The following is a 15,505-nucleotide window of genomic DNA, read 5'->3' on the forward strand; positions in this document are numbered from 1 at the left end:
CCTCCCAAGTTTTAACAGCTCTATTAACTGTGTTATATTGTTTCACTTTGAGTTTTTTTTTCGCTTTTACATGTTGCTTCTCCTACTGCATTCGCACTAGCTAATTAACTTAGTTCCAGTTGGTGGGGTGTACACTGCTGAGGAGGAGCTAGTTTTTTTAGTGCAATAGTGTCATCCTCCTAGTGGCAGCAGCATTTACAAATGGTTTCCTGTGTCCCCCAATGAAGGCTCTGATAAATAGATTTTACGGTGATTATCCAAAAATCCTGTTTTTGCCCTCGCTGGTTATTATTATTATTTTTGATAACCAGCAAAGTAGACAGCTGTGAGATGATAACCATGGACCTTCCCAGCCTGTTAATATCCGGCCCTTCTCGCCCTGATTCATTTTTTTTAAATTCTTATTATTAACCCCTTTCTGACCTCGGACGGGATAGTATGTCCGAGCTCAGACTCCCTGCATTGATGTGGGCTCTGGCTGTCAGTGATGCGTCTCTTTGAGACCTCTATGGTTCCTGATGCCGGCTTGCTGTGAGCGCCACCCTGTGGTCTGCGCTCATAGCAAGCCTGTAATTAAGCTACATAGGAGCGATCTGATGATCGCTGCTATGTAACAGAGCCGATGAGGCTATGCCAGCTACTAGCCTCCCATGGAGGCTATTGAAGCATGGCAAAAGTAAAAAAAAAAATGTTTAAAAAAAAATATGAAATAAATAAAAAAAAATATATAAAAGTTTAAATCACCCCCCTTTCGCCCCATTCAAAATAAACAATAAAAATAAAATCAAATATACACATATTTGGTATCACGGCGTTCATAATCGCCCGATCTATCAATAAAAAAAAAAGGATTAACCTGATCGCTAAACGACGTAGCGAGAAAAAAAATTAGAAACGCCAAAATTACATTTTTTTGGTCGCCACGACATTGCATTAAAATGCAATAAAGGGCAATCAAAAGAACGTATCTGCACCAAAATGGTATGACTAAAAAGGTCAGCTCGGCACGCAAAAAATAAGCCCTCACCCGACCCGAGATCACAAAAAATGGAGACGCTACGAGTACCGGAAAATGGCGCAATTTTATTTTTTTTTTTTAGCTAAGTTTTGATTTTTTTTTCACCACTTAGATAAAAAACTATGAACTCATAATGATCTGGAGAATCATAATCACAGGTTAGTTTTAGCATTTAGTGAACCAAGCAAAAAAGCCAAACAAAAAACACTCATGGGATTGCACTTTTTTTGCAATTTCACCGCGCTTGGAATTTTTTTCCCGTTTTCTTGTACACGACATGGTAAACAAATGATGTTGTTCAAGAATACAACTCATCCTGCAAAAAATAAGGAGGGGAGCGAAAAACGTACACGGAAAATCCCAAGGTCATGAAGGGGTTAATGGGTTTAATAAAGATAAACACCCTTTAGTGCCACACAAAAGACACTAAAGGGTGCTAATTTATTATACGTAGTGGACTTGTGACATTAAATGTCTACTGGACATCTATCCTATATGTCTGTGTATAACATTGGTTTATTAGGTAGAAAACTAGCTTTAAGTTACATAGAGAATTACAGTATGTAAAAGGTGTTAAATCCACTGCATATGCATGTCATGTGGATACTGTGTGAGGAAAAAATTGCACTTACATAACATAAGTTGAACTATAAGGATTCCACTCGTCCAAATTTTCAAGAGCAACATTGGGGCTATTTTTTTATATGCTAATGTGAGCGAGCCTGTTCAAACAGAGAGTGATCATAATTGTTGTAAAGAAATATGCAGGTTATGTCACATTTTTGTCAAACTTGGTTTATTTCAGCATGTTAAATAATTAGTTTTTTCTTCCACATGTTTTAGGTGGAGAGTGATTTGATACTGTTCATTGATGAGAAACCAATAATGGTCACGTGGAAGACACCAAATGGAAAAGAGAAGCCAAGTTTACTCTGGGTACTGCGGTATTTTGAGTTTTGTGTTTGAGTATCTGAAGATCATATTTCTCATCTTTGCTAAGTTGTTTTTTTTTCTTCCTTATTTTCATTCATTCGTCATCAACTTTCTTCGTATTAATTTGTGCATTCATTGCACTTTTTTTAGCCAGTATTTGTTATAATTTTGTGTTTGGTACAGCACAGGGATTCAGTAAAAAAAAATATATATTTTTTTTTAAATAAAAAAGTGGAACCCTATATTTCCAGGACGTCCCTCCTGACAGCACCATGGAGGTTGTCCTTCTTATCCTTTATAGGGACAGGAAACACATGAGAGGTTAAAAGACCCCTCTCACCCACCTCCCTGATTGCTTTTTACAAGTACCACACCAGGATGGATGTAACTTATGCTTTATTAAATTGCCATTAGTGATGAGCGAGTGTGCTCGTTACTTGAGTTTTCCGAGCATGCTCGGGTGTTGTCCGAGTATCTTGGGCGTGCCCGTAGATTATGTTTGTGTCCCCGCAGCTGCATGATTTGCGGCTGTTAGACAACTTGAACACATGCAAGGATTACCTGTTTGTTAGGGAATCCCCACATGTATTCAGGCTGTCTAGCAGCCACAAATCATGCAGCTGCAAGGACATCTACGAGCATGCCAAAGATACTCAGACAACACCCGAGCATGCTCGGAAAACTTGAGTAATGAGCACACTCGCTCATCACTAATTCCCATACAACATTAACTCACATTAGTAATAGGAAATCTTATAGGAGGAAAACTAACCATGCTGTCAGGATGAACTCCTGGAAACATCATTACTGGTAGGTCTGCTCCCCGTTTTCCAGGACGTCCCTCCTGACAGCACCATGGAGAATACCAAAGTATTACATTCTAGGGTGGGACCACTGCCTAGAGAACCTTTCTACCAAAAGCAGTCTGTTGGCCTGACAATACATCTAATTTATAATGTCTGCAGAAAGTATTCATGCTAGCCCAAGTTGCTGCCTTGCAAATCTGTTCTACCGAGGCCCCTGCTCTTTCTGACCAGGAGGTGGAGATTGCTCTTGTAGAGTGGGTTTTTAGGTCTCCCAGAAGAGTTACCTTTGAACTGTAGGCTAGAGATGGACCTAATCCATCTTGCTATATCGGGTTTGGAAGCCTTCTTCTCTTTATTTCTGTCCACGTATTGAACGAATAGGTTGGTATCCTGTCTCCAATCCCATGTGGCCTCTAGGTAATGGCCTCTCGGTAAAGAATGACAGCCTGTCTTACATCCAATGAATGGAAGAGGTGCTCTTTTTGGTTCTTAGAGTTTTGACAAAAGGAAGGCAAGACTACTTCCTGATTTATGTTCTGGGTAGGAACAACCTTGGGCAAGAATGCTGGATCGAACTTAAGGATTATTCGGTCCTTCAAGACCTGAAGGGACGGATCTTGTACCGACATGGCCTGAATCTCCACGACTCTCTTGGCGGAGGTGATGGGTACAAAAAACGCTGTTTTAAACGTCAGTCTGGAAATGTTTATGTCTTCTACGGGCACATAGGGGCATTTGCATAGGGTATTAAGGACTAAATTTAAATCTCACCGGTGCATTGATTTTCTTATAGTGGGTCTTAGCCTCTCTATTGATCTAGTAAATCTGGACACCCACAGGTGGGATGCTAGGGGATGGTAAAAAAAAAACACTCAAGGCTGATATTTGGACTTTCAGTGTGTTTGGCCTTAGACCCTTGTTAAAATTGGCCTGTAGGAAATCTAGTATTTTAGAGATATCCGGGTGGGAAGTGTCTATGGAAGAACTGCCACATTCCAAACAGAATCTTTTCCAAATTTTGTTGTTAATAGCAGATATGTACGGCTTCCTGTTTGCCTGAATTGTGGTTATCACCTAATCTGAAAGACCCCAGGATCTTACGATGTTCCTTTCAGGATACATGCCAATAGATGAAGTATCTACAGGTCATGGTGAAGAACTGGACCCTGATAGATCAGATCTTCTATCAGGGGAAGTAAGACCAGTTCCTCTGAGGCCATGATTTTCAATAGAGGGAACCAACTTATTTTTGGCTAAAAGGGAACTATCAGGAGCACCTTTGCCAGATCTTCCTGGATTTTTCTGGGGACCCTTGGTATTAAGGCCAATGGAGGAGAGGCGTATGAAAGAGTCCTGCTCCAAACCTGGTTTACGGCGTCTATCCCTTCGGGATTGTCCATGGGGTTCAGGGAGTAAAACCTTCCGACATTTGAATTCTTCCTTGTTGCGAATAGGTCGATCTGAGGAAGACCCCAGCGCTGACAACTGCTGGAAAACCACCCCTTATAACTCCCGCACAGTAGGCCAGCCCTGCCTGCCTGCTTTGGTAATCCGCCACCGTGTTCTGGGAAACTTCCAAATGAATTGCTGAAACTGATAGAACAGTTCTTTCTGCCCAAGCAAAGATCCTTGAGGCCAATCCTGAAGAGTCTGGGCTTTGGGCTTCCCTGGTGGCTTAAAAAAGATACAGTTGTTATGTTGTCCGTCATAATTTTTTCGCCTCATTATTCCAGCAATGGACGACTCTGTTTTAGAGCTTCGCAGTTACCTGTATCTCTGTAGGCCAAATCCCCTGGAATATTTTTCACTCCAGATGTGCTCTTCATCCCTTTCTACTTGCGTCGGTGGTGACTGTTCAAGCAGGGAGAGGAAATCCATGGAATACCCAACTGGAGGTTTTTGCGGATGGTCCACCAGACCAGAGATTTCCTTACCCCTAGGGATAAGTAAATTTTCCTGCCGAGGGTTATCTGCTGCCTGTCCCAGGAGGATAGAATCGCATTCTGAAGATCCCTCGAATGAAACTGGCTCCCTGAGGCTGGAGGAGTCTTCAAACGCAATTTATGTCTTTTTAGCCACCTTAGCAACTGGAATATCAATCTTCAGGATTTCTTCCCTAATTTTAATGTCCTCAGCCTCGAAGGGTAAACGAATCCTGAAGTCACGGGGTATGACCAGCCTTTTTTCTGCGTCTTCCCAGTCTTCCAAGATCATTGCATGGATATGGTTATTCACTGGAAAAAAAAATATGTTTCTGGGATCTCAGTCCCTCAAACATTTCATCCTGGATCGACTGCTGTTTTTGAGCTTCCTTCATTTGCATGGTATTCCTAACTGCACGTAGGAGCTCGTCTGTGTCATACGGGGAGAAGAGATATCTTTTACCCTTCCTAAGGGGTTCTGAAGCTATCTCCCCTTCTTTATAAGGATTGTATATCTTCCTTTGAACTCAACTCCATCTCCAATCTTGGTGTCTCAGCCCGTTGAACTGGTTAGGATGTCTGTGGAAAAGAGAGACTGGAGATAGAGGCCTGACCTCTTCTTGAATAATGGACCTCATTTTCGATAGGAACGTTGGCTGTTCATACCTAATGATCTTAGTGGTGTAGCTTTCATATAACGCCTTCCCATAAACTTCAGGCAATTTCATGCTGCAGATGGGACATCGTTTAGATTTCCCTAAGGCTTTGCCAGCCCTTCTGGGAGCAGGGACTGATGTAGCAGTGGTTCCCATGTCCTAAATTTGCGACAAAAAGTAGACACCCTAAGAATACTGGCACATATAATGAGAGAAAAGAACCTTAATCCTTTACCCATGATTTTCATGCTCTGTTCCTGAGTGTCTGCCCGGCCTGCTTCTTCCATCCCTGTCTAGATGTGTCAGCAGTGATCCCCCCCCCACGACAAAAGGTATTGCTATTATATTACCTTGTTTTCTTGGATTCCCTGTGTTCCACGGTGGAATGCACTCTCAGCCTGGAAGTAAGCCACTGGTGCGCCTCAATGACGTCACTGGAAATGTGCCTATTTATCGTGCCGCTCGGTCTGCCCGGAGCAGGCAGCACACCGCCGGCGGACGCTGGAGCCAAGAGCCCCCCACTGTAGGGAATCGGCCCGTGAACCAGGAGCTCTTCATGCTCCACTGGTTTGTGGCTGTGGAACCCCCCCGGTCGGCCACGGACCTCTTGACTGGGGAATGGAGAGGAGGAATACACCCGAGTCCGTTGAAGTAACCTCACTTCTGAAGTTCCTTCCTGTTTCAACGTCTTCTCTCGTATCTATACTTACATGGACAAAAAAAACACTGAGGGAGGTGGGTGGGAGTAGTTTTTTAACCTTTCGTGTGTTTCCTGTCCCTATAAGGATAAGAAGGATGACTTCCATGGTGCTGTCAGGATGGACTCCTAGAAACATCATTACCAGTGGTCTAATCCCCCATTATTGCACTGTATTCGTATATAGTGGAATAACTTGGTCTTCCATGTGAGTTTTGTCTGGAGAAGTCCTACAAATGTATACTTTAGGCTCCAGTGCAGTGTGAACAAAGCTTTCATACTTTCCAGCATCCTCACATGCTAGTGCATTTTGTCATGTTTATATTTGTTTTTCCCCCAGATCTCTGAATTCCCCAAGGATCGTTTCAGTGACCATTGTCAGCATAACTTTAAAGTTATCTGGAAGGATGGAGAAGCTCAAAAAGAGTGTGTCTTGTACCCAGGTGATCACTGCTGAATACAGGTTATCAGGAGATGTAAAAATGAGAATACTTCCATAATTTGATTTTCTTTTTCAATCTAGGAAAACTGAGCACATGGTTTCAAGATTCTGCAACCGAAGATAAAATTTTCAGGTAAATATTACTTGTGCATCAGAAGTGCTGCATTTGTGTAGCTCTTGGTCATTCCACAACTGTCTTTTGAGAACAGGGCCTTACACTTCTGACTGAGGGTGATGGCGCGAGTACGATTGATGGCAAAACATAACTGCAAACTTATTCATCTTTTTCAGTTTGGAGCTATCTGAGGGGAAAAGCAACGTATTGCAACAAGAATTGCAGTCCTGCAAGGAGCTGCAAGAGCTGGAGCCTGAGAATAAATGTAAGTTCTTGAAGAGTCTACCATGATGGCTTTCAAGTAATATTCATGGAATGTTGATCTTTTAACCCCTTTGCTGAGCCCGCCCCATATAGTGCAGGTGATGACTGTGTTACATAGTCAGCAACCAATAGTAACTGCTGTCATCCAAGCTAGTTTATTTTGCAACAGTCTAATAGATTAATTGCTGCTGTCAAGCATGATGGCTCACTAAAGGACATAAATTCAAAAAGCATACCAGAAAAAGAAGCCGCCTTACCAACACCAAGTCACAATACAGAATGCACTAGCAAGGTGCAGCACATCCCCATGATAGAGGTGGGGGCAGCACAGGTACAAAGTTCTCATGGATGCAGCCACTCACAAACCTACCAATTCATGGAGGGGGTGGCTGCCTAGTAAAAATTACTCACAGATGAGGCTTGCATAGGATGCCAGTCACACAGATGCGGCTCCCTTTACCGCAGATGTAAAGGTTAAAATATTCATCACATATGGTGAACAATAAAACCGGAAAAAAATCAAAATAACCATTTTTTTGGTTACTTTGCTTTTCTGAAAAATTATCAAACAGTCATACGAATGCAACAATGGTATCCATAAAAACTATAGCTCACCCTAATGCTATCAACTAAAAAATACAAAAAATATATCTCTTAGAATATGACTAAAGTGGTATTTTGTTTTGTAGTTAAAAAAAAAAAATTGCAGTGTATTTCTGGTCATCAGTTTCCTGGTCATTTTTACAGCAAAGTGTTCCCTAAAAAAACAAAAATGGCAAGTTCCTTTTATCTTAAAGAGAACATGTCCACATGACTTTGTAATGTAAATACACGGCTGTAATGTAATTTTCTGTTAATTAGAAGAGGGTGCACAGGGGCTGAGTGCCAGTGATTTTCTGCCTCCAGCCTTTGAATGACCTGCATCCTCTATTTGAAATCTGTCACTCAGAGACTAGAGGTGCCAAGGAATCAGACAGGGAGGCAAAGGCTCAGCCCCTGTGCACCGAAGTCTAATTGGCAGAAAACTTCAAATGTTGATTAAAGAACCACAAAGTACATTTCTTCACCAAAGGTTTGGATTTTTATCAGTATTACAGTCTCATTACAGCAATGTCTTTACATTAGTAACTTGTGCTGACAGGTTCTTTAAACTCATTCATCCTTCTATATTATTTCAAATCACTATTTTTTGGTGATTCCTTTGTATCTTTGTTCATGCTGCACCCACACAGACAAATGATTCACCATTTGAAAGGTAAACTTGCCCCCTTCAGCAAGAAAATAGCCAAACAAACCACACATCCACAATGTGATCACAAAATACATTTTAAACATTGTGTGTAAAAAGTGGTATGGATATCGCGCTACAATTGTCGCCTACAGCAATATTATACTAAAAAACTGCCTTTAGCTTATATATCACAATATTGCTATTGCCTAATAGTATTATAGATCATCCAATAAAAACTATGACTCTAGACACTAATGATGTGCAGTGAGCAGGTATTAGTTCCACTATAGACACTAGAGACTGTAAATGCCAGGCACTATTGCTCTAAGTGGGTAGTAATCTCACTGTATAGTGCTGTAATCGCTCTAAATAAGTTACCATAAGTGGTGTGCGCTTAATTACACTAATAGTGTATCTTAAATCAGTCAGCGAGGTATCTAAAGCAAGGCCGAGTTCTTACCTAATTGGCGTTAGTTAGGTGTTCAGTCCTTGCGCATACTTCCACAAGCGCGGGTGTAAGGCGAATAGTATTGCTTGGCGCACCGGTATCTGTATAACCGGTGTCAGCGGTGCAGAACCAGAAACGCCCCGGCCGGCGGCGTCACTGGGTGCTCAGGGAAAACGCGTTTCGAAGGACCGCGTCCTTCCTCAACCCTGAGGAAGAAGGCCGCGATCCTTCGAAACACGTTGGTTGACTCTTTTGGCCCCAGCGAGGCTCCTTAGCCTGGTGACTTCACACTCTGTAGCGACCACTAGTGGCCGCCGCTTTCCCCTTTTTTTTTCCCCAAGCACCCGGCTCTGCACGGCTGACACCGGTTATACAGATACCGGTGTGCCAAGCAATACTATTCGCCTTTAACCCGTTGCAGCTTATTGGTGACCTGGAGACTCCTCTGGTTCCAAGTAAAAAACTGCAGCGTTGACATAAATCAGACTTTACATTGTTTCCCGATGGGAGAGATTGGTGGAAACAACCTTGCAAAAATTAATAAAAAAATTCAACCGTAGGGAAAAAAAGGTAAAATAATCTGCAGATATTACTTTTTTTAAAAGGGATATTCCCAAGTATTATACAATGGTGTAACTACACTCAGTTATGGGGTCAATTCTCTATCATTTTTACTGTCAAAGTGGCACTGCTGTACAGGGAGCTGCTCCGTTCACATACATAGGGCTGTGTTGCACTTCCCTCCACTGCAGATAGATGGCAGTGCTGCTGTGGAGTGGAAATGCTGCTGCCCCTGATCTTTTGCAAGGTCCTGACAATCAGACCCCTTCTGATCAGTAAGTAAAATGCCATTATGTTTAATGTTGGGGGATCTCCTTTAGGCTGGATTCACACACAACGTATAAAAAAATCGGTCCGTTTTACACGGACGACAATCGCAGAAATGTTCCCTGAACAGTGATCCGTATGTCATCCGTGTGAAGAGCAAGGATGCGATTTTCTCCCATGTAAGCCTCCATGTGACATTCATATGACATCCGTACGGTGAGATTTTCTCGCCGGCTTGCAAAATGGACACATCATGGATCCATGGGCTCAAATATTCGTGAAAACATATATACAGTCTATATATACCTGAGACACATACCTCTCTGTGTTCATCATCTCATTAAATACAATAACATTTGACCACCTTGATTTTCCGGAAATTGCCTGAGCCCCCGACAACCAATGTGCAAAAATTTTGCACGGGCCGACTAGTTTTTATATAATGTACTGATAAATGGCTATGTGTCATTCAAAACTGCTGTCTCCAATAGGGGCTTAGTCTGAGTCAGTATGTCTTTGGAGGCTGTGACAAAATGTGAGTACTCGGAATAAACGCACGTAAGCGCATGTTTGCTATGTGTGGCTTATCAATGCTAATTATTGACCTAGGAAGACTGAAAAAGATGGCATTCATCAAAATATGTATCGGAGAGCTTTAGCCAATCCTCATTATCACAGCTGTCTTTTTCCCTGTGATCTAAGGGTAAGGTTTCTTCTTGTGGATAATGAAATGCCAGGCCTACCATGTCAGAGTGAGGAGACGTAAAAGCCATGCATGCTCTTGTGGGAAATTTAAATATGCAAATTGTCTCTTCAGAGAAGAAGAGGACTAGAATTCTAGTGCCACCTATAGGAAGTAGCGATCCTAAAAGTCAACATCGACCCTTTTAATGAGCCTTGCTTAAGGTACCTTCACACTCAGCGACGCTGCAGCGATACCGACAACGATGTCGATCGCTGCAGCGTCGCTGTTTGGTCGCTGGAGAGCTGTCACACAGACCGCTCTCCAGCGACCAACGATCCCGAGGTCCCCGGGTAACCAGGGTAAACATCGGGTTACTAAGCGCAGGGCCGCGCTTAGTAACCCGATGTTTACCCTGGTTACCAGCGTAAAAGTAAAAAAAACAAACACTACATACTTACCTACCGCTGTCTGTCCCCGGCGCTGTGCTTCTCTGCACTCCTCCTGCACTGACTGTGAGCACAGCGGCCGGAAAGCAGAGCGGTGACGTCACCGCTCTGCTTTCCGGCTGACCGACGCTCACAGCCAGTACAGGAGGAGTGCAGAGAAGCACAGCGCCGGGGACAGACAGCGGTAGGTAAGTATGTAGTGTTTGTTTTTTTACTTTTACGCTGGTAACCAGGGTAAACATCGGGTTACTAAGCGCGGCCCTGCGCTTAGTAACCCGATGTTTACCCTGGTTACCAGTGAAGACATCGCTGGATCGGTGTCACACACGCCGATCCAGCGATGTCTGCAGGGAGATCCAGTGACGAAATAAAGTTCTGGACTTTCTTCAGCGACCAATGATCTCCCAGCAGGGGCCTGATCGTTGGTCGCTGTCACACAGAACGATTTCCTTAACGATATCGTTGCTACATCACAAAAAGCAACGATATTGTTAACAATATCGTTATGTGTGAAGGTACCTTTAGGATAAAAGCTAAATCACATGGCAAAGTTGATGAAAGAGTCGATATTGGCTTTTAGGATTGATACTTCCAATAGGTGGCACTAGAGTTCTAGTTCTAGAGTTCAGTATTTATAAACCATCTCTGTTCTGTCCTTTCTGCACCTATTGGACAATGTGACATTTATTGAATGAAAATAACTCGTCTTATTTAACATGATATTTTAGAGAAGACATCCCAATGAAGTGTTCATTGTTAACCATTACGTTAGTATGAGGAAGAATTGAATGATTCTTAACTTACTATTTTTCAAGTCTGCAGTCATTTGTGGTTGTTTTTTCAGTTTCACGTCAGAATTAACAGATATCACAACTGTCAAAAAACATTTATATTATGAATCAAATAATGAAGTGGAGTGTTGTGTAACACTGCAAGTAACCTGTAGATGTCGCCATTTATAGGGATTGACTATTGATGTGTTTAATACTGCAGAATGAATTTCTACAGGGAGCAATCAATAAAATCACACACTGAGTAACAGCATTTCTCATTCTGGCAGTGCTATTTCTATGACTTTCAGATAAAATAAATTTTATAGCAACCTGGATGCTGAAGCTTCAGTAGTATCATGTTAGGATCTTAAAAATGCCGTCAAACCTGCCAATACTTTTTAAAATTCAGTTTTCGAGCGCAGATTTTACTATATTTATTCATAGTGTATGATCCATGATGGAGATATAAGTGAAAATCCTGTTCAGGGAGTAACAGGTCATGCACAGATTTACAGTGGGTGCCACTTCCTGCAGGTACAGTCTCTGACATAAGCTAAAAATGGATCCTATTCATGTAAGCAAACAATGCATGGGGTCGGGTCTGCAAACAGCAAACGTTATCCCCACTTACACTGTCAGTGAGCATTCTCAGTAATTCTGTTATTGTCAGCTGTCCCACCATTGTGCTTCATGAACTTGGATGCCAAAGAGCTAAGAAATAAGACCCTTATATGGTGTTATTATAAAGCGAAGCGTCCTTGAACATTACTGTTTGATTTGGCCAAAGATTTCTCTTTTTTTTTTTCCTGATACAGAGGAATCAGATAAGGGGCTGCCAGATAAGTCTTGTTTATCTCGCCAGGAATCATGGAACTGATCATGTTAAATTTCAGGATGTCATTCCCTTCCACTGACCCACTCCCTTTAACAAAAGTGTTACAACTGCCTTCACGCATATTGCATCGTCATCAGAATCCTCGGACATTTAACTAATGAACGACCAATGTTGCCATGCATGAGGAAACTTATTTCAGACTTTCACCCTATTGCCCAATGGGAAAAACTTGAGTAAAATTGAGTGAACAATAAACATATTTTACATTCATTATTGTAAGAGTGATTCACATATAACCCATGTATTTTTGATATGGTGGTGATCCTACAGTGGATATAAAAAAGCCTGCACACCTATGCCAGCTTATGTAAACAGCTATACCAAGAAGAACTTCTCCATCTTTTAATGTCACCCATAATCTGTACAAGTTCATTGAGAAACAAAGTGAGATCATTTTGAATTTTGAGGATGGGGGGGTAGAGGGTATGTGTGTGTGTGTGTGTGTATATGTATGTATATATATATGTATATATATATATATATATATATATATATATATATATATATATATATATTAAGGCCTCTGCTAAAAACCTGAAGATGAAGAGAAATTTCAGCATGACAATGAACCTAAGCATAATGAACTCTAAGCCAATAAACAAATTGCTTTAACAGAAGATCAAAGTTTTGGAATAGTCCAGCCCTGAATCCAATTGTAAATCTGGCTTGACCTGATGAGGGGTGTACACTAGAGACGCTCTCATAACCTGACAGATTTGGAGCGCAACTACAAGGAAGATTTAGCAAAGATTTGCCAATTTTTAGCGATTTCATTCTTGTAGTCTCCAATCCCCCCAAAAACCCACAATGCTGTCTTAAATTCAAAGGGTACTTTAACAAAGTACAGTATTTTTTGGACTATAAGACGCACTTTTTTTTCTCCAAATATGTGGAGGAAAATGGGGGGTACATCTTATAGTCCGGATGTACCGGCTCTGGCTGTGGTGGGGAGGTGGGGGAGTAGTTGCTGCGGCTAATTCCTGTGCCCGCTGCTAAAGAGAAATGAATATTCACTGCATTCCACACCTATGTGCTTGGAAGGCAATGAACATTAATTTCTTTTTAATAGCATCCTGGTATGATTGGCTCCTATCCCCGTCCTGGTGTGCATGGCCCCATCCTTATCCTGGTATGATTGGCCCCCACCCCCATCCTGGTATGCATGGCCTCATCCAGAAACATTAAAAAAACAAACCATTACACTTACCTTCCCAGCGCTCCCTCGCAGCATCTTGTTCCGATGCCAGCAGCTGCTTTATGGAAATCATGCGCTGCTTCAAAGCCAAAGGACAGCTGCCGGAATACTCACCGCTCTCCATGCCGTGACTATGTGTGGAGGGCAGTGAGTATTCATTGCTCGCTCTTTAGTAGCGTGCACAGTGTCAGCTGCCGACTCCCTGCAGCTGCCAGCAGTTAAATGTGCCGCTACTTAAAGGGACACTCTCCCCCCCTCCAGCTGTTATAAACTATAAGAGCCACCTTGTGCAGCAGTAATGCTGCATTCTAACAAGTTGACTCTTTTAGTTTTTGCTGCTGTTATTCCCTCAATAAAGCGTTTTATAATTTTCCCCAAATACCTATCTTTATACCTGGAGGCAGGTCTGAAGCATCCTCTGTGAAGCGCCCAACTGCCGTCAGTCATCTCTTCTGGGGCGCGTGTCGCCGACCCCTGAGCGCTGTTTTCGTCTGAAATCCGGCGCCTGCGCTGTGCTCGCCTGCCTGGGGCAGGCGTATTGAGCATTGGCCGTCATAGTTCCTGACTGCGCCTGTGCGGGCAGTGCGGCCACCCTGTCACTGAATCCCGCCCCGCACTGTGTTATGCATTATGCACAGTGCGGGGCTGAGATTCCTGGGCATGCGCATTGCGCTTGTCAGACGCTCCCCCAGGTCCCCCGCCTTCCAGCGTTGGTCTGTGCAGCTGATCCATCCTCCTTCCAATCGCAGGCAAGGATACTTGTAAATTCCTGCAAGGATGGATCAGCTGCACAGACCGACGCTGGAAGGTGGGGGACCTGGGGGAGCGTCTGACAAGCGCAGTGCGCATGCCCATGAATCCCAGCCCCGCACTGTGCATAATGCATAACACAGTGCAGGGCGGGGATTCAGTGACAGGGTGGCCGCACTGCCCGCACAGGCACAGTCAGGAACCCGGCATCTGAGCTATGACGGCCAATGCTCAATACGCCTGCCCCAGGCAGGCGAGCACAGCGCAGGCGCCGGATTTCGGACAAAAACAGCGCTCAGGGGGCGGCGACAAGCGCCCCAGAAGAGATGACTGACGGCAGTTGGGCGCTTCACAGAGGAGGCTTCAGACCTGCCTCCAGGTATAAAGATAGGTATTTGGGGAAAATTATAAAACGCTTTATTGAGGGAATAAAAGCAGCAAAAACTAAAAGAGTCACCTTGTTAGAATGCAGCATTACTGCTGCACAAGGTGGCTCTTTTAGTTTATAACGGCTGGAGGGGGTGACAGTGTCCCTTTAAGAGAAATGAAAGGAAACTGACTTTTCAAAGCTATTTACACCAGAATTCTGGCAAAACTGCTTTGATGAATTGGGTTTTAGTTTTCTCCCGGTGGGCACTGTTCCAGTAAGTCAGCTAGACAGGATTTTAAGTGCTATTTACCTGCAGGTACCATAAATTGCAGTTTGGAAGTTACCAGTTCCCTTTTAAGCACTGTGGTTGTGAATGCCCAAGGCTGCAAAATGAAAGGGTTACATGGCTTACCAGCTTTCTTAAAATAAAAAGTAAACACATTTGATGTGTTTGATGGAAGAAAGCTACGTAAATATGCACTATTTAAAGACAGTGCCGTGTTTCATAGCTCAAGTTAGCAAAATATCTGTAAGTTATAATTCAGAACATCTCATCAATAAAGTAAAGGCCGATTTAGACTTCTTTTACATTTGCCGTGATTTTGCTGCCCATTTTTACAGCCCCAATATATTTCTATGGGGCCGCAAAAAAGGCCCCCAATAATTGTACCATATAGCCGTGAGGGCCGTATTTACGGCGGTGAAAAAAGATCGAGCCTGCTCGATCTTTTTCACGGCTTACGGACTCAGCCCCCAGTGTAAATCAGTGGGGCCACAAAAACAACGGAAGGTTGTTTTTGCGGTGCACCGTGATTTCCGGTATTGTGTATTGTGGACCGCCGTTCACGCGGCATAACGTGAAAATTGCGGCAATACGGCCCGCAAAAAAAGGCCTGCAATAACGGGCCGCAAAAAACAGGTTAAGTGTAAAAGAAGCCTTACAGGTAACAAATACTTTTATCATTTTATCATTTTATTTCAGTCTTCAAATTCCCTAGTGTCAATGAACAAAAGTCTATAATAAAAACTAT

The 15,505-nt window shown here is 42.9% G+C and overlaps 1 protein-coding gene across 4 annotated transcripts in view; it reads left to right on the forward strand.

The window, feature by feature from the left end:
- Positions 1–15,505, forward strand: part of RABGGTA (Rab geranylgeranyltransferase subunit alpha) — a 107,791-nt gene that overhangs the window by 46,415 nt on the left and 45,871 nt on the right. For all 4 annotated transcript variants that reach the window (XM_069762363.1, XM_069762367.1, XM_069762378.1 and 1 more), the window contains 4 exons: positions 1,862–1,954; positions 6,373–6,475; positions 6,556–6,607; positions 6,766–6,854. In XM_069762363.1, coding sequence (XP_069618464.1) covers positions 1,862–1,954; positions 6,373–6,475; positions 6,556–6,607; positions 6,766–6,854 — 337 coding nt within the window. The remainder of the gene's footprint in view (positions 1–1,861; positions 1,955–6,372; positions 6,476–6,555; positions 6,608–6,765; positions 6,855–15,505) is intronic.

The sequence above is a fragment of the Ranitomeya imitator genome, chromosome 1, assembly GCF_032444005.1.
Source record: "Ranitomeya imitator isolate aRanImi1 chromosome 1, aRanImi1.pri, whole genome shotgun sequence".
Lineage (NCBI taxonomy): Eukaryota > Metazoa > Chordata > Amphibia > Anura > Dendrobatidae > Ranitomeya > Ranitomeya imitator.